Source organism: Corvus cornix, chromosome 1 (assembly GCF_000738735.6).
Source record: "Corvus cornix cornix isolate S_Up_H32 chromosome 1, ASM73873v5, whole genome shotgun sequence".
Taxonomy (NCBI): Eukaryota; Metazoa; Chordata; class Aves; order Passeriformes; family Corvidae; genus Corvus; species Corvus cornix.
Window position 1 is genome coordinate 25,743,968 of NC_046332.1, and position 21,526 is coordinate 25,765,493.

The 21,526-nt window shown below is 42.7% G+C and overlaps 2 protein-coding genes across 5 annotated transcripts; one reads left to right on the forward strand and one right to left on the reverse strand.

Moving 5' to 3' along the window:
- Positions 1–216: 216 nt before the first annotated feature.
- Positions 217–12,494, forward strand: CCDC181 (coiled-coil domain containing 181). The gene is made up of 6 exons (XM_010396032.4): positions 217–412; positions 6,281–6,441; positions 6,962–7,873; positions 9,851–9,997; positions 10,633–10,787; positions 11,639–12,494. Exons 2-6 carry the CDS (start codon positions 6,304–6,306, stop codon positions 11,757–11,759), a joined length of 1,473 nt encoding a protein of 490 aa, XP_010394334.2. The 5' UTR covers positions 217–412; positions 6,281–6,303; the 3' UTR covers positions 11,760–12,494.
- BLZF1 (basic leucine zipper nuclear factor 1) lies at positions 7,429–21,492 on the reverse strand. Of its 4 annotated transcripts, none has more exons than XM_039559319.1 (7): positions 21,409–21,492; positions 19,820–19,876; positions 18,031–18,470; positions 17,200–17,399; positions 15,518–15,646; positions 14,694–14,913; positions 7,429–7,516 (listed from the first exon to the last, which is right to left on the reverse strand). In XM_039559319.1, exons 2-7 carry the CDS (start codon positions 19,836–19,838, stop codon positions 7,487–7,489), a joined length of 1,038 nt encoding a protein of 345 aa, XP_039415253.1. In that variant the 5' UTR covers positions 19,839–19,876; positions 21,409–21,492; the 3' UTR covers positions 7,429–7,486. The 4 variants fall into 4 exon arrangements, with proteins under 4 accessions (XP_039415253.1, XP_039415238.1, XP_039415245.1 ...); XM_039559304.1 differs by lacking the exon at positions 7,429–7,516 and adding an exon at positions 13,121–14,515; XM_039559311.1 differs by lacking the exon at positions 7,429–7,516 and adding an exon at positions 13,121–14,515 and having other exon boundaries at positions 21,452–21,473.
- Between the last annotated feature and the right edge of the window lie 34 nt (positions 21,493–21,526).

The window sequence follows — 21,526 nt, forward strand, 5'->3', positions numbered from 1 at the left end:
CCCTGGGTGAATACACGAGTAAGCTGTGGAGGAATGAGTTTCTTGAGTGTGGGGGATTAAAATCTCTGCTTGCATATGTCAGGAAGATAACTAATAGGTCATACAGCATTATCCTTAAGATGGATTCAAGTGTTTCTCATCTGGTGCTGGTGAAAGGCTGCTCTTGCCTGCAAGTGAAGCAAGTCCACGTGAACTGTGGCAATCCTTGCTCCTCCCATTGCATCCTGCCACATCGTGTACAGCCGAGAGAGCTGCAAGGGGCACGCAGCTGCTGTGAAGGAGTGGAATTTCTGTGCTGGAGATAGAGCATGCAGTGCGGTTTGGCGGAGATGAGATAAACAGTGCACGCGGCTGTCTGCCTGGGATGCTGTGACTGTTTCTTTGTTCCAGTTGATGCTGGGGGCTGCTGGAGGTGAGTGTTACCACTGAATCTCTGTCCTGCACTGGGCTTGCTGTGATTCTGGTAGGATGAGGTGTAGTTGCTGGGATCACTGCTCCAGCAAGAGACTGGGTGCTGGGCTTGTTCTGTCCAAAAAGCGAGAAAGAGTAAGAGCTGCCAGAGGCTGCTGTTTCAGGAGCAGCACCCACTGCTGTCCGTCCCCCTGGGCAAAGCAGGGTTACACTCAAACCCTGCTGTGGCAGTGTGCATGTGTAACACAGCCGGCTGCTCTGGAGGTGCTCTCAGGGAAAGGGAAGGGCTCTGTCGGGAAGCGGCTGCGTTTTCTTCTCTATGGGTGTGATCGTAGCCAAGTACTGGGAAGGAAAGAGGGACTTCGGCTATGGAAGGGGCAGGAGACTGGATGCTCTGAACCCTGTTGCCTGTGGCTTTTGACAGTGTCAACTGTTTCCTACACTACATAGAAAAGGTGTTAAGGTGCTTGTTTAATGTTGTTCTGGAGGTGTCACCCGGCCTTTCTCTGTCAAACACACTCACTCTACATGAATCTGCTCCCTGAACGCAGTGTCTGATGCATTTGTGACATGGAAAAGAGCAGCCAACATGTCGGGGTCTGTGCATGGAGCCCTGCACTGCTTTACTGTTGTTTTATTCCCTTTTTCATAACCGTGCTCTGCAGCTTCCTCACAGATGGGAACATCTGTAAACCTACATTTAATGATATGTGGATTAATGAATGCATGCATGAATTTTGATTGACTTTAAATCATTAAGTTATTATTATCAAACCATCACAGCTTGACATTCCAACAATGGGGTCTAATCCTTGTCTTAATCACGCTGATTTGTAATTAGTCACATAAAGCATCTCTTGTGAATGAAAGGGATAGCACGGGCTTTTAAGATGAAGGATAGTCTTAAACAAAAGCAGAGCAGAAAGCCTTGGTATTGTGCCCAGTTCTCTGTATTTTAGTCTGCCATGAACTTGTCAAAACACCTATCTACGAAATGTGGAATATCAGAAATTCAGCATATTGTCTTCAAGGGTGGGATAACTGCATGCCCTGGGTGAGGCCACTGGTTGAAGTTTTTCCAGGTACAGCAGGAACCATCGCCAAGCAGGTACCCGAGTGTTATCTCTGGTAAGTATAAGGGAGCCCTTCCAGCCCACTGGAACCAATGTCAAAACCTGGTTTTCTTTTTCACTGCATGGTGTAGGATGAGCAGAAACCCTGAGGTCATGGAGTTCAGCCTCCTCCTGTGGCATGTGGCCTATGATGACAGATGTCTTCAGAGAACTCCTGAATCCCACCTTGAAGGGGTTTAGCTTTTCTATCCCACGTGACTTTGAGTGAAAGGGTGACCCTACTTGAGTTACTCTGAGAGTCACCAAAGCTCTGGCTTCATGGCTGTTTTCTGCCTGGATTTTCTTTCATTAGCATTAACCCTTTAATACAGGGGAGGTGCTGCCTTCTGAGGTGTGTGGCCTTGTAGACTGGACTGTCCTTTGCATTGCCAGGCCAGTGTATTCAGAACTTGGGGCGATGACTGTGTGAGGGACAGGGTGATGGGCACCATGTCAGTGCTGCCAGTGAGGAGAACTCCCTCCCTCTCTCCCCCTTTCCACCCAGGGGGGCCCATGCTACAGCAGCCCAGGCTGGTAGGAGGGCTGAGGAGGGTCCTCCCCCAAAATGCAGTGCTGGGGAAGCATCTTGTAATGCTGAGTGAACTTTGGTCACCCTGCATGGCTGCTGACAGCTGCCTACCCTTGCAGGGAGCTCTGTGTGTGCTCCATGGGGAGTCTGGTGGTCACACAGCTCTTTGGGAACCTGCTGGCCTCAGGGGCACAGCATCCACTACCTGTGGGGTGTTTCATCCTCCCTAGAGGAGGCTGTGACCTGCCACCTCCCTCCAGCTCTAGTGCAGAGTCTGATCCTTCTTCCTCTGCCAGCCCCCTTGGCCCCGCAGGTAAATCAGGGTGGGGAATTTTGGCCTTTTTTTTTTTTTTCCCTTCCAGATGGGAATTAATTCAGGGTGTTCTCCTGCTTTCTTTCTTCTTCTTTTTTTTTTTTTTTTTTTTCCATTTCCAAGTTCAAGGAGCAGCGTGTGGTTAACACAGAGAGGTGTGTCTCTGGAGATTCAGTGCTGTCTTCATTAGTGGTGAGACACTGGAACAGGTTGCCCAGAGAAGTTGTGGATGTCCCATCCCTGGAGGTGTTCAAGACCAGGTTGGATGGGGCTCTGAACAACCTGGTGTAGTGGAAGGAGTCCTTGCCCATGGCAAAGGGATTAGAACTTCACGATCCCTTTCCAACCCAAACAATTCTGTGATTAACAAAAGCCCAAATCCTGACACTGCAGGCTCTTGGGCTGATCCGATTGCTCATTGCCAGCCGAAGCATGATGAATAATACAGCACGCAAACTGAGGCTGTTCCCTGAGGAGTGCATAATTTAACAGCATCGAAGAAGAGCTTTCGGCTGGACAGCGAGAGCCTCCCGCCGCACTCCTGCCCCTCTCCTGCTGGGGCGCGTGTGCTGCCGCTCCCCTCAGCGTTCTGCTTCCCGACAATTCCCAGGCCTTAAGTGGAATTGTGCCACCCGGAAAAGGCGGCGGGGAATGGGGGGCCCTGGCGCGGAGGCCCGTCTCCATGGCAACGGGGCGGTGCGGCCTGGCCTGCCCGCGCCCGCGGGCGGCACCGGCGCTGCGGGAGGCGGTGTTCGTCCCTCGGGAGGAGGCGTTTGTCCCTCGGGAGGAGGCGTTCGTCCCTCGGGAGGAGGTGTTTGTCCCTCGGGAGCCGCCGTGGCGCGGACCGGCGCTGCAGGTCGGTGCGCGGAGCGGCCCCGCCGTTGCCACGGCAACCGCAACGCCCGGCGGCGGCAGCTCCTCGTCCCCGGCCGGGAGCGGCGGGGCCCGGCGTGTCCCAGGGGAGCAGGGAATGCTGGTGAGGACGTTCCCCACCGCACCCGCGTGGGGTTCGGTTTCGTGGGTCTGTGTATGTGTGTATGTTTTAGTGCAGAGGGACAAAGCGACAGAAATCCATCGCACTGTCCCGCCTTTTGTTGTGGCTGTGCCTGAGTGTAACCACGTAGAGGTGTCACTAAGCTGTGCCGAACAAGTGCTCGCAGCTCACACCCCCCCACGGACACACCCCAAGTAGAACAGAAGCAGGTGAGGATGAAGAGTTGAGATTTTCTGAATACTTTTGGTCCCTCTTAAGGTTGAATCATTTTACACCATAATATCCTAAATAGAATAGGAGTTGATTCACGATTTTTTGGTGCCCACAATATAAGAAGGACACGGAACTGTTGGAGCGAGTCCAGAGGAGGCCATGAGGTTGGTAAGAGGACTGGAGCCCCTCCCCTATGGAGACAGGCTGAGAAGGTTGGGGCTGTTCAGTCTGCAGAAGAGGAGGTTGTGTGGAACCTCATTACAACCTCCCAGGATCTGAAGGGGCCTGCAGGGAAGCCAGAGAGGGACTCCTTGTCAGGAACTGCAGTGACAGGACAAGGGGAAATGGGTACAGACTGAAAGAGGGGAAGTTTAGGTGAGATATAAGGAAGAAATTCTTTACTGTGAGGGTGGTGAGACACTGGAACAGGTTGCCCAGGGAGATGGTGGATGCCCTATTCCTGGAAAGTGTTCAAGGCCAGGCTGGATGGGGCTTTGAGCAACCCAGTCTAGTGGGAGGGGTTCCTGCCCATGGCAGGGGAAGTTGGGACTTGATGACCTTAACTCCATTCCAACCCCTTAACGTTTTATGATTCTATGAAACAAGGACATTGAATTGGAAATTCTCTCTTCAGCCATGGCTACTTTATCTTACAACAGGAAAGGCTGATTTTTATGCTGATCCCCATCATTACACTTAACCTAAATTAATTGAACAGTGTGTTCAATGTGTTCATATTGAGTGCCACAGACTGGTGTGAACGTGTTTTGTTAAAGGCACAACTTCTCTGTGCAGCCTTTGTATCCACTTATCATAATAATGGAGTCACAGGGAAATAGTTCTTTTGTGCTGAATATGCACTAGAGCAAAGTAACCTCCATTAAAATCCCAAGTATGTCATCACCCAAACCAAAGATATTTGTGAAGAAAGGGGCATTTCCCAGCAAAAATCATTACATGTCATATGAGGTGGTGCAGGAAAAACATGAGGGAAATAGATACAGTGTGGAAAGCCAAGGCAACAGTCTGAACGAGCTCTAAAACTTTAAATTCTGAGAAATCTAGTGTGAATGAGTGATTCCACTGGCAAGTGGTAGCTAAAAAGAAGTGAAAAAACTGCCAGATTTTCTTGAACAACATGTGAATTAAAGAAAAAGAAGAGCTTTCAAAAGTTTCTGTACAAACAAGTTTGCAGCAAGAAATGCCCAGCTTGATTACCACTTTTTCCTCTAAAACAAATCTTGACTAAGTTTAGAGGTTTAAAAGAGCATCAGTCTTGTCCGGCATGAAATACAGAGTTCTAAGAAGCAGAGCTGGTGTTGCTGAGAGTAAATAACTGAGAACTCAGAAATGCTCATCAGAACTTAAAAGCTTGGAAGAATTTAAGCAACATCTGCTGGATGAAAGGGTTTTTACAAAATGCATAGATGGATTTGAAAGTCCAGGTGCAACCCTTCTTGATTCTCTTATTCTGTGATCCTTGTCTGGAAGGGCAGGATGGTTACACAGCAAGAGCTGTCTTGCTGTTCTAGGGCCATCCAGAGTCAGAGCTAACTCTTACACCCCATATTGTCTTGCCATATCATATCATAGAATGTTAAAGGATTGGAATGGACCTTAAAGATCATCAAATTGTGACCTCCCTGCCATGGGCAGGGACACCTTCCACTAGACCAGGTTGCTCAAAGTACTATCCAACCTGGCCTTGAACACTTCCAGGGATGGTGCAGCCACAGTCTCCCTGGGAAATCTGTTCCAGTGCCTCACCACCATAACAGCAAAGAATTTCATTCTAATCTCTAACCTAAATTTCCCCTCTTTTAATTGGTACCCATTACTCCTTGTCCTGTCACAACAATCATGATCTTTAGTACGTTGAAAATGACACAGATTTGTCCTATTAGAGACATCTAGAAGTGGCACCTTCCAGCCTACAGCAGACAGTACAAAAAGAACAGGAACTTTTGAATAATCAATGTTTTCTTCTGTATTGCTGTTGTAAAAAGTAATAGATTATTGAAGGAATGATGAGGGGCTAAAGCTGTAAAAAGAGCAGAATCAGCTCTCTAGGCTCATGACTGTGTCCACATCTTTAACCTTTTGTGTCTTTGATGCCTTGTGCTGAGTGAGCTGAGCCAAGGGGCAGCAGGCAGTCAGCCTGGAGCACCAAGCACTGACGTTTAAGCAGTCCTTCAGGAGCTGCTGGCACCTGTGTGCTATGCAGTCCAAAGATTGTTTAAAAGCTTCAGTCCTTATAGTGGCTCATCTTCAGTTTTGTCATGAGCATGACTATATCCAGCCTGATTAACAGGTTAATGAGTGTTTAAAGTTACATTGCATTTAAACAAGGTAAGATACAAACAAGATAAGATACAAGCAAGAAGTTTGGAGTACTTCTAGCTAACATAAAATAGTGATCTCTTTGTCCAAGCACAAGGCTAACTGTTAAAAGATCATGAGTTCTAGTTTAAGCTCTGACTAAATCACCTTGATTTGCTTTAATTCAAACCTTCTCCCAGTAGCCGGAGCTGGAAAGACCAAAACCATTCATGTTTTAAGCCATCAGTGATCCTTAGTCCTGAGGTGCTGTGGCACTGTCTGACATGGTTGTATTAATACTGCTCACAAGTTGATGTGGGTGCCACGAGACATCAGTATTTGTGTGTCACTAGAGTTTGAAAACATTTTATTCCCTCTCCTTTTTGTAGTATTAAACTAACACATCACCAAAATGAGTGAAAAGGAAGATCAAGGAGATCCAGCAGATGTCGGTGATTTAACAGAAAATGCAGAATATGAGGATGATTTTGAAAATGACCCTCAATGCCTAACTGATGAAGAAAAAACCCAAAACCTTGGTGAAAAAGAGGTATTTGTTGCATTAAATGCTAGTTGTGTTATTTAGAAGACAAAATTGAGTAATATTTGGAATCGTAGGCACAAATTCAGTATTGCTTGAAATGCATAGGTGCATTCACTGAATTTTGACAAGGAAGGTTATTTGGAATTATAGTGAAAAACATTTCAGTGAACTGGTTAGTTTGGTTATAATATCCTTAAAGCAGACAATTCAGTGTTCATTGAAAATGATATGTTTTTTTCAAAAGTACTTCTGGGTTCCTCTAAGTGTTTGTGCAACGCTCGTTGTGGTTTTATGCTGTCACTAATCACTTTACTGTTTAGTTAAACTTTGTGCAAATGTGAACATGAAGAAACTTAAGAAACTTGTTAGTGCCAAAAAAGCTGTTAGTTATGACATGCACTATTTGACAGCCTGGCTTAGAATGCAGATAGTTTGTACTGCTCTTCTCTCTTGCTGTTTCTTTTCTCTTTCTTTGATAACCATTCTTTTGTTGAGAGAAGAGACTAGTTTATTTTAATTTTTTTAGAATCCTGAAGAAAATGAAGAGGATATTGAAGCACAAATTCCTAAAGCTGCAGACAGCTTTGAGGAAGACAGTAAGGAAATGGAAGAAAATCTAGATCAGCTTTTAGAGGCAGATGTAAAAGTGAAAGTGATATACTCTAGTAAAAAATATTTGGAATCCGGGGCAGATACGGAACAGGAGGACCACGAATCTGATAGTGAGAGAGAAAGCTTTATCCAGGAATCCAAGCTGGAAAATGAGCAGTATCTGAATGAGGAAGAGGATGAAGAAATAAAGCGTTACGTCTTGGGAAGGATTGAAGAAGCCAACAAAGAGCTGGAAAATCAGGCTCCTGTGGATCAAAACAGAGAACGGAAATTAAAATTTAAGGATGAGTTGGTGGATCTTCAAGCTCCTCCTCCAGAAAATGCTGAAGTTGGTAAAACTGACCTTGCAAGAGGAGATGATGTTTCAAGGAGGCTGTCTCAGCTGCGTATTTCTAATGACATGGGACAGAAACGCCCATCGCTTTCAGCACGTGCTGGCTCAGATGATGAAATGACAGATGCTAAAATCCTAGTGGAAAAAGATAGAAAGTTTGAACTCTTAAGTATACGTGATATTGAAAGCCAGGGCATTTTGCCCCCAATAAGTGTTTCTTTTACAGATATTGAAACTCAACAAACATCTCCAAAATCTTCACTCTCCAGTTCTTCTCACACTGCCTCTAAAATGAAAGAAATGCCTCCATCTAACTCTAAGCATCCTCCAGATTCTGCTTTGAGTGCTGCAAGAGATCTGGGAAAACAGAAGAGTCCACAGAAGACTGAGTCTGCACACATGCCCGTGAAAAGCTCCACTTACAGTCTTACTCCCAGACAAAAAGAATTAAGGAAGCAGATAGAACAAAGGAATGAAAGACTGAGGAGAGAGGTAAATACATAGAGAAAAGGAAATCACAGTGACCATCATATTCCTGTGCTCCACAAAGACCACATGCTCAGGGTATTTACTCCATTCTTCCTTGATAAAAGAGGCAGCAGTAGTAGTTGTAGTAATAATAATAACAATAACAATAATTCTCTGGTGTTTGTATAGAATCTCTCAAAGCTCCTTTCTCAGAGTGGCATAGGATCATACCTTGCTCAGAGGAGAAATGAAGTATTTATTTAATATATCCTTCATAAATAGGCCTTCTTCTGTTCTATTTTTCTTACTGCTTTTGCTTCTTGACTCTCTCTCTACCTCGGTTCTGTTACAGTCCCAGAGTTTATGGAACGTAGCACGTGGTGTCACATCTGCACATATTGTACTGCAGTGCAGGAAGTTTGCATTAACCACAGTAAGGCAGGGGCACATTTGGGTACTCAAGAGGTATGAATTAGGAAATTATCATATGGGAGAGTGTTCAGTCATAATATAACATTTACCCAGCAGAGTGACTGTGAGAACCCTTTTAATTCTTTCTCAGCTCCTTACACAGAAAAAAAATTACATTTAATAGAGAGTCAGCCTCTGACAGCTGTAATAGGGATTTCAGAAATCTTTACCAGAGAGTTAAAAAACGTAGATGGTTTTCTTCTCTTTGCATTATGATGATACAGTTACAAACAGGTAACTTGCGATGTGTGGTGCTCTATAAAAAAGAGCACAAAGCATCTGCCGTTTTTCTGTGCCATGATGTACTAATTAAGCTGGCTAAGTAGCTTCCAAGGTTGCTTTCTATCTGTGGAAATAGCTCTAGCCTGCTTTATTTGAAAAGGTTGCTGAGGCTCAGCTCAGTGATGAGGGGTATGAAATGTGACAAGCAATTGAAGTGCTTTCTTTTTGCACACAAGACTAGATCTCTTGACACCATGCTCTGTGTATTTAAAGTAAAAGGTAGTGTGGTGAGGGGAAGGAAGGTTATTTTTCCTAACTGTGTGTGATAAATTTCTTCCTCTGTTGGCTGACTTACGGAAAGGTAAGGACGTGTTACCTTATTTCTTCATTCTGGAATGGAATTCTTCCATTCTGTGATGGATTTCATGGGCATGAAACATTTCTTGACATTACTGGAATCCATCTGCTTCATTTTGGTGCTGCTTCATTTCATTCCAATAAATCAGAAATGGTAAGTTTGGAGGATATGTGAAAGTTGTGTGTAGGTGGGAGGAACATCATCTATTTGCAAGAAGATTAGATTTCTCAAAGTATTGAAATGAGTAGGGATTGTAGCTTTTGTCTCAAAGAGAGTAAATCCTGGTAGAAAGTGTTCTAATCAGCTTTCTGAAACGTTAATTGAAAACTTTTCTCCTCCTTGTAGATACTTATCATTAGCTAAAATGTAATTAATAAGTTAAAAGAAACTTTCCTCAATTTTGTACATATCAGTTCATTTTGTACACTTGAAAAAAGCCTGAAGCTATTAATACTCCTAAAGTAAATACATTACAACTTCATTCCAAAAAAACCTCCTTATTTATAAGGTAGTGCCTGCAATCCATAGGTTGTTAAATATCCTTTATGGTTGAGTGGTCCATCAAGCCTGAGGGCTGCATTAATTTTAAAAATGCATCAATTTAAAGTGATTCTAAGCTAATCAGAGCAATTGGGCAGACCTTAATTTTAAGAGTTTTCACCTGATGCTCTTTAATGTCTGTGAGTTGAGATGTGTCATGGAAATGGAATCTAACCCACAAAAGGGATTAGACTGAAAGTATGTGAATATATCACAAACCACAGAAGTGCTCCAAGCAATTTCTTCCTGAAGGTATTATCAGCTGTGATGCAGTCTTCGAGTATTCCTGTTTCATCTGTATTTTAGTGTGTCTCTCATGCAATTCAAATGGCTTATTTATTGCTGCAACAGTCTCTGAAGATTAAGATCATTCTCTTAAAAAAGTTTATTCACTTTTCCTTCCACTTAAGGAAGAAGAAAGGAAAAGGGAGCTAGAAGAAGAGAGGAGAAGAGAGAATGACATAGTTTTTAGAGCGTGGTTACAGAAGAAGAAAGAACAACTACAAGAAGAAAAGCGAATTCGTCTTGCAAAGCAGCTGGAAGAGCTGAGCATCAAAGTAAGGTCTCCCTAATGTGGAACTGGGATCTATAGTGCTCTTGTTAAATAGGAAAACCAAATTCTAAGCCTGTGTTCTTAGCTAAGTGTATGAAAATTTACACCGATGGGAAATGTTCTTGTTACATTGTTTTCAGTGAAGAGCTAGACTTGCATGTTTAGAGCTTTTCTGCTTGGCAGGGTGGCTTGCATTGTAGAAGCATGAACTTAGCTATAAAATCACACGGGATACAGTGGTGCTCCTATATACCGGGAGAATTACTTGGCTGAACCCTGCAGTGAACAAGCAGCCAGAAGACTCTCTGGAGTGTGTTCCTTACCATCAGAACTTGTTAGCAAGCAGTTAATGCACATGACCTGATCAAAACCTGGAGATTCAGATACTGTTCTAAAGCTCTTCCTGCTTTAAGGGATGGGCTTGAAAAGCTATATTCAGTATTTTTTTCAACACAGTGCTTTGAATGCTTGCTCATGTAGATATGCTATGCCAGATTAGCATATGCTATCATGTGTTTATAAAGTCTGTTTCATAGAGGGGACATGCCAGAAGAATACAAAACAAATTATTATAATGTGATTATTCTAAAGGTCATTTACTGATAAGCCTTGTGTATATGTGTCTTTTTTATTAACTAGGAGAGGAACAGGGATCCAGAAGAAGCCTACAGGTTATGGCTTAAAAAAAAGCACCAACAGTATGTGAGAGAAAAACGGATAGAATTTTTGAGACGCCAAGCTGAGGAAGTGCCCTATTTTCCAAGGGCAGAGGAATGCGACAGAGCTTTTAGAGAGTGAGTAGGGTCATTCCTAAGGAACCATATTTGAAACCTTTGTAGTCTGTCAGGTCAAAACATCTTTGCTGCTGAAGTCCTCATTGTTTTGGAGGGTTGTTTTTTTGCATGAATATGTCCTTTTAAACTTACACCCTAGCAAAAATACATCATCAATCCTTGATGTTGTTTGTTCACTGCTGTGAAATTACTTGTCAGAACCCGAGCTGAAAAGAGTGACTTGCTTTTACTAAAAAAGGGATCTTCTCCCCAGACACTCGTTGCCTGTTCTGGACCAAGCTTGGGTTGTTTCAGTCCATTAAATGAACATAAAGTTAATCCAGTTTAACAAAATGGGAGCAGGGCCAGCTCAATTGGTGGGGCCTTGGGTGTTAACTAACCAGGTGGTCTTTGCTAGATGCTGCTCCCAATTTTTGAAAGTTCCCCCACCCAGTGCCCTCAAGGTAGTTTTTAACAATCCATTGCACCGTTCCACTTTGCCTGCAGCTGGTGCATGGTAAGGGATGTGGTACCCCCACTCAGTGCCATGTTCTCTAGCCCAGGTGTTTATAAGGCTGTTCTTGAAATGAGTCCCACTGTCAGATTTAATTCTCTTGGGGGTACCATGCCTCCAAAGGACTTGCTTTTCGAGGTGGATGGGTGGGTGCAAAAGCAGAGGAATTGGGGTGGGAAAGTATGCTTCCTGTGTTTGGGTGTGGCAGGCTTTTAGACTGTCTCAGCCATGACACCCAACTTCACCCTACAAGACAGGGTGGGCTCCAGTTAAGTGGGGGGGCAAGTCTCCTTGGAATGGATGATGTAAAACTTGAAACTGCGACTGCCAGTATTTCTGGTCCTTTCTCTCTCCACAGCTGGCTGAGAAGGAAGAGAGAAGAGAAACGAGCAGCAGAACTAGCTGCTAAAGAGAGAGCCAGGCAGCTTAGATTAGAAGCCAGAAGAGCAAGACGGATGCGGAACATGCACTATATTTAGTTCAGAGCCAAAATCCTTTTGCTTCACAGACCATTACAGTTGAAAATTTGATGTAGCCACAGAGTTCTTGGTGACAATCTTCTTAAATTTTATGGCTTGAGTTTTTGGTCTTTACAGCTGACTTTTTGTGGTGTTTTTAAAGCTTTCAGGCAAGTTTAACAATTACCTTCAGTGACAATGATTTTCCTATCTATTTATTTGTAATTTAGTTGAAAAGCCTGCTTTAATGCATAACTCAGGGATCTTCTTGGTTTAACCAAATCTAAATGAGTGCAAGATCTATGTAATGAGGGTGGTAAATACATTCCCTTCTTTAAAAGGCACTTTATACTCAGCTCCATCATGGATTCCTGGATGCAGGCTACTGTGTAAAATGTTGAATTTTTGGTGGATTAATATTGCTGTTTGATGCTGCTAGTGATTAAGACTGTGCAAGGTGTTATGTTGTTGGAAAATGATGTTTCTTGTACTACTTCCTATTGATCTGTTGACCAGCTCTAGACCAGAGGATTGTGTTCTTTTAGGTTCCTGGAAAAGTGGTAATTGAAGACTAATGTGTAGGTGAACGTGCAACAGGTTTTGAAACTTATTTCTGTGAGTCATATTCAGTAGTTTTCTATTCCATGGAATTAAAAGCTTGTGCAAATTATGACCTTTTCCAATAGTAAGGAAGCTAGGTTCCTTATATAAATGTCAATGTTTATTATAATAAATTTAGCAAATAACATCATCTTACCCAGCTAAATTGTGAACTCTTGATAGAGAACATGCCAAAGTCACTCATGAAATCATAAAGTTAGTGAAAGAAGAGGAGCATTCTGTCCAACTATATTCCCCAACAGATTACATGGTCCTGGCATTGCTCCTAAATTTTTCCACATTCACAGTGTATTCTGGGAGTACTGCAAACAGACAGAATTGTAGTAGATGCAAAGCAGATTTTCTAGTAGTATTTTTCTTGGTTATTTTTGGAGCTACTTACAGGCATATTGAGAGTACTGGTGTTGGACTGGAGGCTGCTGTGTTGCAGCTTTTGCCAGCATAGAGAGTGAACATGGATACAAAATGAAAATTTCACATGCTATAAGACACATAAGTAACAGGTGCCTTCCTCCTTCCAGTACCTTCCCCTGACACCAAAGGCAAGAAGAGCTTCCTGTGTCTAGCAAGCAAATCCAGGGGGAATGTTTGCAAAGGTTCACACACACCATCTCCCTAATTGCACAAAACTACAAAAGAAGTGGTTCTCTGTTCATTGCCTCACACAGCAGAGTGAAGGGTTTTACAGTTCAGTGTCATATAGTTCCTTTTATGCTACAGAGAAAACAGGGTCAGAAATATGACTTCATTAAATCCAAAACTGTGACTTGAAAGCAAGCAAAGGAAGTTTATTGTAGCTTTCTTCATGCAAACCAAAGCAGAGCCAGCAACAGCAAGAACTTACAGCTTACATACTCTGATCATGGTATGAGATTCAAAGGAAAATTGGGTAAAAACAACCATTTCAGAAACCTTTTCCCTAAACTAGACAGCTTCATATGGTAAATTTGGGGGTGAAACTAAGAAACTTAAATAGGCTTCTTTGGATTTAGCAGATTGTCTCTAAAAGTTCTCTTCAAACCTATGTCAAGAACTTCAAATCCACATCAAGATTATAAAACCATACAAGTAAAAAAATACTTTTTTTTTTGTGCAAACTTAGTGCTTATCTTCATCTTCCCATAATAACCAGGAAGACCTTGGGCAAGGACTGAGTCCTAATGCCAGGCCAGGCTTCAATGCTGTGTACTGAAGGAAGTACGTCAGTCTGCCTTTGCTGAGGATCAGCTATGCAGCAGCTTCACTCTAGAAGCTGACACAATGGAAAGCCATTATTTCAGCTCTATGGAAACACAAAAATAAACTCACCCCACTGAATCTTCTAGACCCCACTTGCAACCACCTACTACTTATCTATTATAGCTAAAGTTCATTCAGGCTTCATCTCCTTCTTGACAGGAGGGCTGACACTGCATATACTCTTGCTTTCAGAACTTACAGCTATGAAGAATCATTGCACATACTCCTTTTTATAACTAAATGTAAAAGGTTGAACACAGACTTGGGGACAGTTCATCACCTTGGCTAAGATTAAAAAAAAAAAGCACGTAACTGACCATTACTTTATTTTTAAATTTAGACATAACTGATCAGCACTTCATTTGCTTTGGTATGGTTACACTTCTGTCTCTCCCTCTCTGAGGGAAATTCATTAAGATTTGCTAGTAAGACTATAAACGTTAAATAGTCAAGAGCATCTCTGTGCTCTACAAATTGGACCAGCATACCATTTTTTGTTTTGCCTTTGTATCAGAAAATAAGTAGCTTTCCAGATTGAGAAGTAGTAGAAGTATCCCAGAGACTACAGAAATCCTGTCAGTCCCTAACTTCAAGAGGTAGAGAAGCAGAAACCATGTAACTTCCAATGCTAAACCCATCCATTATGGAAAAAAGACAAAGGGAAGCCTGCTGAACATCAGCTAGTGTAGTTCTTCAGAAAGAGTGCATGTGCAGCTGCCTTGGCTAGGCTTTTAAAGGGCTATCAGCTCTCCTTGACAGTGATTGCAACAATTGAAGGTTACATCTTCGTATCTTGTATATGGGTGAAACCTTCCAATACTTTTCTTTGTGGAAAGGAAAGAAGATGGAGAAGTCTCAGAAAAAGAAACTTCTGTTGATGTTTCTGGACGTGCAGCTGGATCCAGTACATGTAGCATCTAAGGATGGAAAAATTGAGACTGAAGATATTTTTATACAGTTTAATGGGCTTTTTCCTTCTCTTAAGAACTAGGAAGGATTTCTGCTCGAAAGCCATTTTCCATTTTTTTTCCAAGCTGAAAATGAAATATCCATTTATCCAGAACCTTAATATAAACATGTATCAAGAGTTCTTACCATTTCAGCCATTTTCTCAGCAGGGGTATTGCAAAACTCCACAGTTGTTGAAGTCTTTTTTGGACTGTTAGTGCCAACATTTCCTAGAAGATGCGAGCTTACAGCTTTGGCTAGCTTACAATTCACAGCTGCTAGCTCTGTTGTAGTGTAAGGCTGGGCACTAGGATAGTATGTCTGTTGTCTCCCCCACTGAAGAGAAACCATGAGCTCCTCCAGAAGCCTGTGCAGAAAGGAAAGAAGCACTGTTATTGGGGTTTGTATTCTATACTGTATAATCAGCACCCAGCACACTTCAGAGGAATTGTCTCTTCCCAAGCCTTACTGCACTAGCTAAATCTTCAGCTAAATAAATGGATAGAAAAAGTGTTTAAGAACAAGGAGACAAATGGACTGTTCTCCAAGGTAACCAACACAGGACCTTAATACTGGGAACACTTATTTGACATCTGGCAGAATTAGCACTGTAAAGTGCATGTACGTAGAAGAATCTCTTCTTTGCTATTCTGATATTTTGGAAGGAAACAGAGAAGACTTGAAATCAAGACAGTAAGTGATTAAAGAGAGAAAGCCTAAGGATATGAGGGATGTCAGTTCCTCAGTTTATTACCCCTAAGACCCCAGACCTCTAGGAAATGAAGAAAGAATTCTATTACTTTTGCTCTTTCAGCTCAAGGACTGGAAAGTGACTGTACTATACATCAGCATCATTGATTTTTGTTGAGTATCACTGGAAGAGGGGAAAGCTATTTGATTCTCCTCTAGCCTAAAATAAACTGACAAAAATGAGGTTTGCACAGAGGTAGTCTGGATTAGAAAAATCATACTTGTGCGTATCAATCATCTCTTGACGGAACTGATCGCGTTCATTCAGCAAGTCCTGGATTGCACTTTGTGCATCCCTAGTTTGGCGCTGAAGAATTGCTCTGGTATTGGTCAGCTCATCAGCCATCACCCTGCAGAAGAAATCTCCAGTCAGTAGTGCAAGTGAACAGTTTGAAAGTCACCTTTTTTCTACTACAGACCATCATTTGTCTGCTCAATCTGAGGATTAAGCTGCTGTTCTCTGTCCTCTCCCCCATGCAGAGCCTTTATCAACCTAATTAAGAATAATTTCTGTTCAACTACAGCCAACACCAGTGCAAGATTATGTTTTGACTGAGTTTAAACAATCTTAGGTCACTTAATACAAATCTAGTAACAGACATTTCAAAATACCTTGGGTAAGTGTACATGGTTGACAAGGATCCTGTGAAAGAAAAAGCTAAATACATTTTTCTTTTACTAACAATTCTCACAAGTATGCTGTAATCACATCTGTTCACTCATCTCTAAAAATGACAGCTATGGCTATAGACTGCATTTATTTAACTCTTTGCCTTTCCCAGGGGCAATCACCAGATGTCAGATATGAGTATTTAAGAGCTACACACAGGACAGCTATTGTCATGTTTTGCTGTGCCATGAGGCTTGGCACTGACGCCTCCAGCAGGCATTTCTAATGCCTGTGATATTCCAAATGCAAAACCCAGACTGACATTTAACAACCAGTTAGAAATACGAGATAAAAATGAATCAGGATGTTACAATATTGAAGACTGTTCCTTTAAGCACATTGCTGAGATTCACAGCCCTGATCTCAGAACTCCTCATAATGTTAAAAAAACCCAAGTTTGCGTAGTAACTCTTGCTCAGCTAGGACTTACAAGTACCATTACACCCCATATGTTACACAAGTTACCATTACACCCCATATGCTGAAATTTCTTAAGACTAGCAAATTAAAGGGAGGAGACTGTATGCTGCCATTTCCTTCAAGCACTAAGGTCTTTTGTGATACGCATTAAGCATCATAATTCAGTCAGTTATATCCAAGTATAGTAGAAAATTAAAAATCCTAGAACACTATTTACAGATGTGGTAAGACAACTAAACTTAGCAAGTTTAAAGTCCAATCCATTGTCAAATGAGATTTTGACTTTCAGACCAGCTTTTATGGTTAGAGAAGTAACAGTAGGGTTCTGAGCAGTAACAGAACCAGTGTTGGATAAAGAGGTCCACCTACTCTTTCTTCCATAGTAGATCCCTGACTTGCTATAAGCAGAGCTCTTAACCACATCGGCCTCTTCTCAAATTAATGATTGTATCATTCCAGGGGGGTTGCAAGCTAATTACTGTTAGGAAAAGTCAGCTGCCCTAGAAGACGTTTTTAAACCCAAAACTGCATGCAGTTTTATCAAAATTAGGAGGTTCTCTTGCTATGTTGACAAGTACTGTAGTTGAGATTTTAGGAGGTTTAGGACTCACTGTATTACCTCTGAAAAGCAGGACTATTCAGATTTACAAGGAGCTTCCTTTCTTTATACCTTTTCTGTATTCTCAGATTTCATAATAGGTGTCAGTATGGCTGTTGTGGCTGTCCTCTGCATATGAAAGCACACTGCAATGAGTGTATGTGATGAAAGACTGAAGGGAAATGCTGTTAGGACAGCTCCATGAGAGGGAATACCTGCTTGCTAGGAATTTGCTTCTCCACACATCACATTGTATAGACATGCGCTCCAATTGTTCAGACAGCTGAGCCATATTCCGGCCCAGGACTTCGTTTTCTAGGATGAGCTGATTCTTCTCACGAGCCATCCGTTCAAAGTGATACTGCAGGTCATCCCCAACAGAAGCAACAAGTAATTTCTTCAGCTCCCGATTAACCTAGAATTAGACCAGACTCTCTTGTAACTATCAATAGAGAATAAACACTCCTACTTCCAGAATGCAGTGCAAGTTATTGGAAATTGCTAACAGTAAATTGCCTTTCTCTTTCCAGAATGGGACGTATCCAGGCAAGCATAAACATTTGAGCCTAATGCATGTCCAACATATTCTTGTTTAAATTCTAACAGTCAAAGAGGACGAATGAAAGCTTGCTGCAGGAAACAGTTTCAGTAGTATTCCACTCCTGAATCAGTAAGATAACAAAGGATTAGACAAGACATCCACAGGTATAGGAGACAGAAAATTATAGTCAACCCTTCTATGGCATAACATTTTTCACTTAGTGATTTAAGGAGCAAAATCTTCCCTCATAAAAGATTAATTTCCCTGCAGCTATCTAGTGTGTTTCTCCCAGCGAAGTCTTTGGCTCTTTCATCTGTTGTCAGAGAAGCAGCACCAGAATACTTTGATGTACTTCTACTCTGTATCTTAGCTGATAAGTTCAAAAGGGAACCTATTTGTTTCAAGGCTAGAGTGTCATAGCAGTTCTCTTTGGTCACATTCACAAACTGCTTATACAAACCAAAACAGTTCAGCTGTGTGAGAGAAAACACCTTTAATTTCTTACCTCTGTCTGTATACGCAGCTGATTAGAGAGACCTTCTTTATCCTGTAACAACCGCTTTTCTGAATTCTTTAGCTTTTCAATTGCATTTTTCAGCTCTATCTGTTCTTTCTGGGGATCTGTGGCTCCATCTGACTGATGGAATGTGTCTCCTTTATGTCCCACAGATTTAGCTACCTTAGCATTTTTAGTTGGAACAACATGGGTGATAGCTGCTTTGGGGACTAATATTCGAATAGCTTCAATCTCCACTGATTTATCAGCATGTACTTTCCCCAGCTGCAGAACTCCGGGACTCAGGGAAGAGGCTGCCTTTTTATGGGGGCTGTGGTGGATGTGATGGTTTGTAGTGTTGGCTCCAGTGATTACTTCCACTGATCCAGCTGTTTGCTCTGTTTCCATGCCATCTCCAGGTCCTCGAATGGGTGCTGAGGCATCATCAACTGAAATTTAGAAATTGTGGAGGGAAAGTTTACCAGCTTTCACTTGGTTATAGTGTTATTGTAAGTCTTTCCTTAATTTCTGTACTTCAAAGTTACAGATTTTAATTGTACACTGCATGTGTCAAATAGTCCATTGCAGCAGTGATTATCAACCACAAGTCAGAAAATCATAGAATGGTTTGGATTGGAAGGGACCTTCAGGATCATCTCGTTCTGACCCCCTGCTGTGGGCAGGGATACCTTCCTGTGGACACCACCACACCAGACCAGGTTGCTCAGGGCCCCATCCAACCTGTTCTTGAACACTTCCAGGGATGAGACATTCACAACTTCCCTGGGAACCTGTTCCAGTGTCTCACCACCCTCACAGTAAGCCCTTAGTCAAGTAAGTCCTTACTCAAATGTGCATTGCTCATTAGCAATAGCAGTACGAGACACAAACATTGATCTGAATTGCATTAATTTTAATTTCCTACTGCCATACAAGATTAAATGCAGACACAAAAGAGAGCTTTCCTGGAAAAAAATTCTTGACAACATTACTCATAGGCTGAAAACAAAATCAGGTTTTGGGAGCTGACAGAATCAGAGCAGTTTCATTTTAACAGCAAGAAGCAAATGAAAAACAGCTATTAGCCAGACAGCTACTGACACCTTAAGAAGTTTAGTAGACTGTCAAGTCGTAACGTGTTTTAGTTGCCCAAGTGAAGGTTTAAGAAAAGCCAACAAGCCAGTTCTGCTCCATTTCTGAACTACAGACTCCAGCATTCCCAGTAATGCTGCATTCTGCTCTATAGTCCCCAATACACACGACATTTACTGAAATTAATTTTATTTAAGTTTTCAGCTCAACAAATTATTATCGTAGTACAGTTTCCTCACAATGGGTGAGAGATACAAAGTTCCTGAGGACATGGCTACACATACTGCTTTTTTTCTCATACTGCAGGCAGTAATGTGAGCTTGTGTCCTCTATCCAAATATTAATGGATTTCAAAAATGCTGTAGTAACACCATTATATTGCCTTACTTTCAGGTTTGCTGATTCAGTACCAACACGTTCTAAATACTAGAGGAGGCTGTCAGACAAGTGTACAGACAGATCACAGTACCAGTGACAAACTTATTTTTCAATATAGAGCTGGATTAGAAAAATTACATTCCGTTGCTGCTCCATCCAGGCAGCTCTGGTTTTCACTGCAATGAAGAAGTCACAGAACTACTTCCTCATAGCTACATAAAAGCCATTCATTTAAATGAATGGAGCCTAGTATACAGTGTAACTCTGCTGTTTAAAATTCCAGTTACTTTTTAATCCAGTCTGCTTAGATGTCATATGAACAACCTACCTTTTTCTAGAGATGTCATTTTCTCTTTAGCAGTCAGCTCTTCCTAACTAGGTAAGTCTGAGGAAGAAATGAGGAGGGGGGGAAAAAAATCTTCAGCAAGGTAATAGTAGCAGTTAATCTTGGATTATCCTATTTCCTAGTACAGCCTTTAAACTCTGGCTCAGTAGCACAGTGAAAAAACCCACAGCAAAACAAAGGGGGAAAACCCAAAACGATAAAAACTACACCAAAACCCATAGAGTTAAAAGGAGAAGACTGTGAGACTTCTGGCACTTGTGTCTGTTTTCACCAAGAGCTGCACTTCAACTCCTTTGCATTGCTCCTCATCTTGTTCTAGTTTCCATTCCTCAAAATTCTCTTTCTGGTCTCCCTCCTTTTTCCAGCCAGCCCTCATCGTACCCTTTAAAAGCCTGCAACATTCCCAGAGTACAATTGCATGACTGTGCCGAGATAACCTAAAATAATGACAGAGCTACAAGAAAAGGAAATTCCACACAGTGCTTCAAGCAGATCATGAGGTAAAGAGAAAACAATGGCAACTGCACAGCTACACAATTCCTTTAGTCCTGCTTGCTGAAACAACCTTTTTGATAGGGCCAATTCTCAGTCAAAGAAGGAGTCAGTGCCCCGAGTGGGTGCACATGGTTAGTTTAAGCTAACAGCAAAAGCTGACCCCCAGTTTGGCCCAAACCACCATCCTGACCATTTTCTCCCTCATCCACCAAAGGTATTGACCGTTGCCACCTTTATCCACTATCAATTATACAAGTCACTGATCCTTCTTTTCTAGGGATCTTTTCTGTCTCTTAACTACATTAGTTTGAGATCAGTATACCCCTATTTTGTTTGGCTGGCTTTTTTCCCCCACTATTCAAGGGAGATCCCCAGGGCCCTCGCTTCGTTTCACTGTACCACTAACTGAAAAGGTTTAACTACAGCTTTTTGACTTCCATTGCAACAGTGCTGCCCTAAAGAGAAAATGGCAGCAGTGAGCACACTACTACTTTCGGGTTTCTAGATTAAAGACTTGTTTTGTGTCAGGCAGGTTTATCTTTTGTGAAGAACAGAAGACAAGAAAAACACCTTTCCCTCCTTGAGCTTTCTCAAACTACAGATACAGAAATGTCTCACCATCTGTTGCTTCCATAATTGGAGTTGTGTGTTTGCTTATTTAATAGCCATTAGGTGTTAATCACCACTGCTGTTCGTTCCTTTTGATTGAGGATGTCTATTTACTTGATGAGACAGAGGCGGATGAGAGCCTAGCTGCTCAGAAAGAGGCAAGAATACTCAACGAAAGACTGAGTAGGAGCATTTGGGCTTATCCGCTCCATCAGACACGACCTGCCGGTGACCCTGCTCCTTCAGAGTTCCCGCTATAATACTGGCCAGTTACGTGCGGGGGCAGTGTAAGCCTCCCAACACGTCCCCCTGCTCCTACATCTCCGCAGGCAAGACTCCCTCACTGGTTGCATCATTACCCACCGCACCTCCCCGCGGACGCCGAGCCCTGCCGGACCCAGGGCCTCGCCCAGCCACGGCCCGCCCAGCCCCGGCCCCCCGAGCCCCCTGCCCCGGCCCCGACAGACCGGCCCGCAGCAGCGATGTCGCCACAGCGCCCACAGTTGTCACCTCCGCGGCTTCCGCGTCCGGCGGCGGGCGGGGCGCCCCGCGTGTCGTGTCCGCTCCCGCCCAATCGCGGGGCCG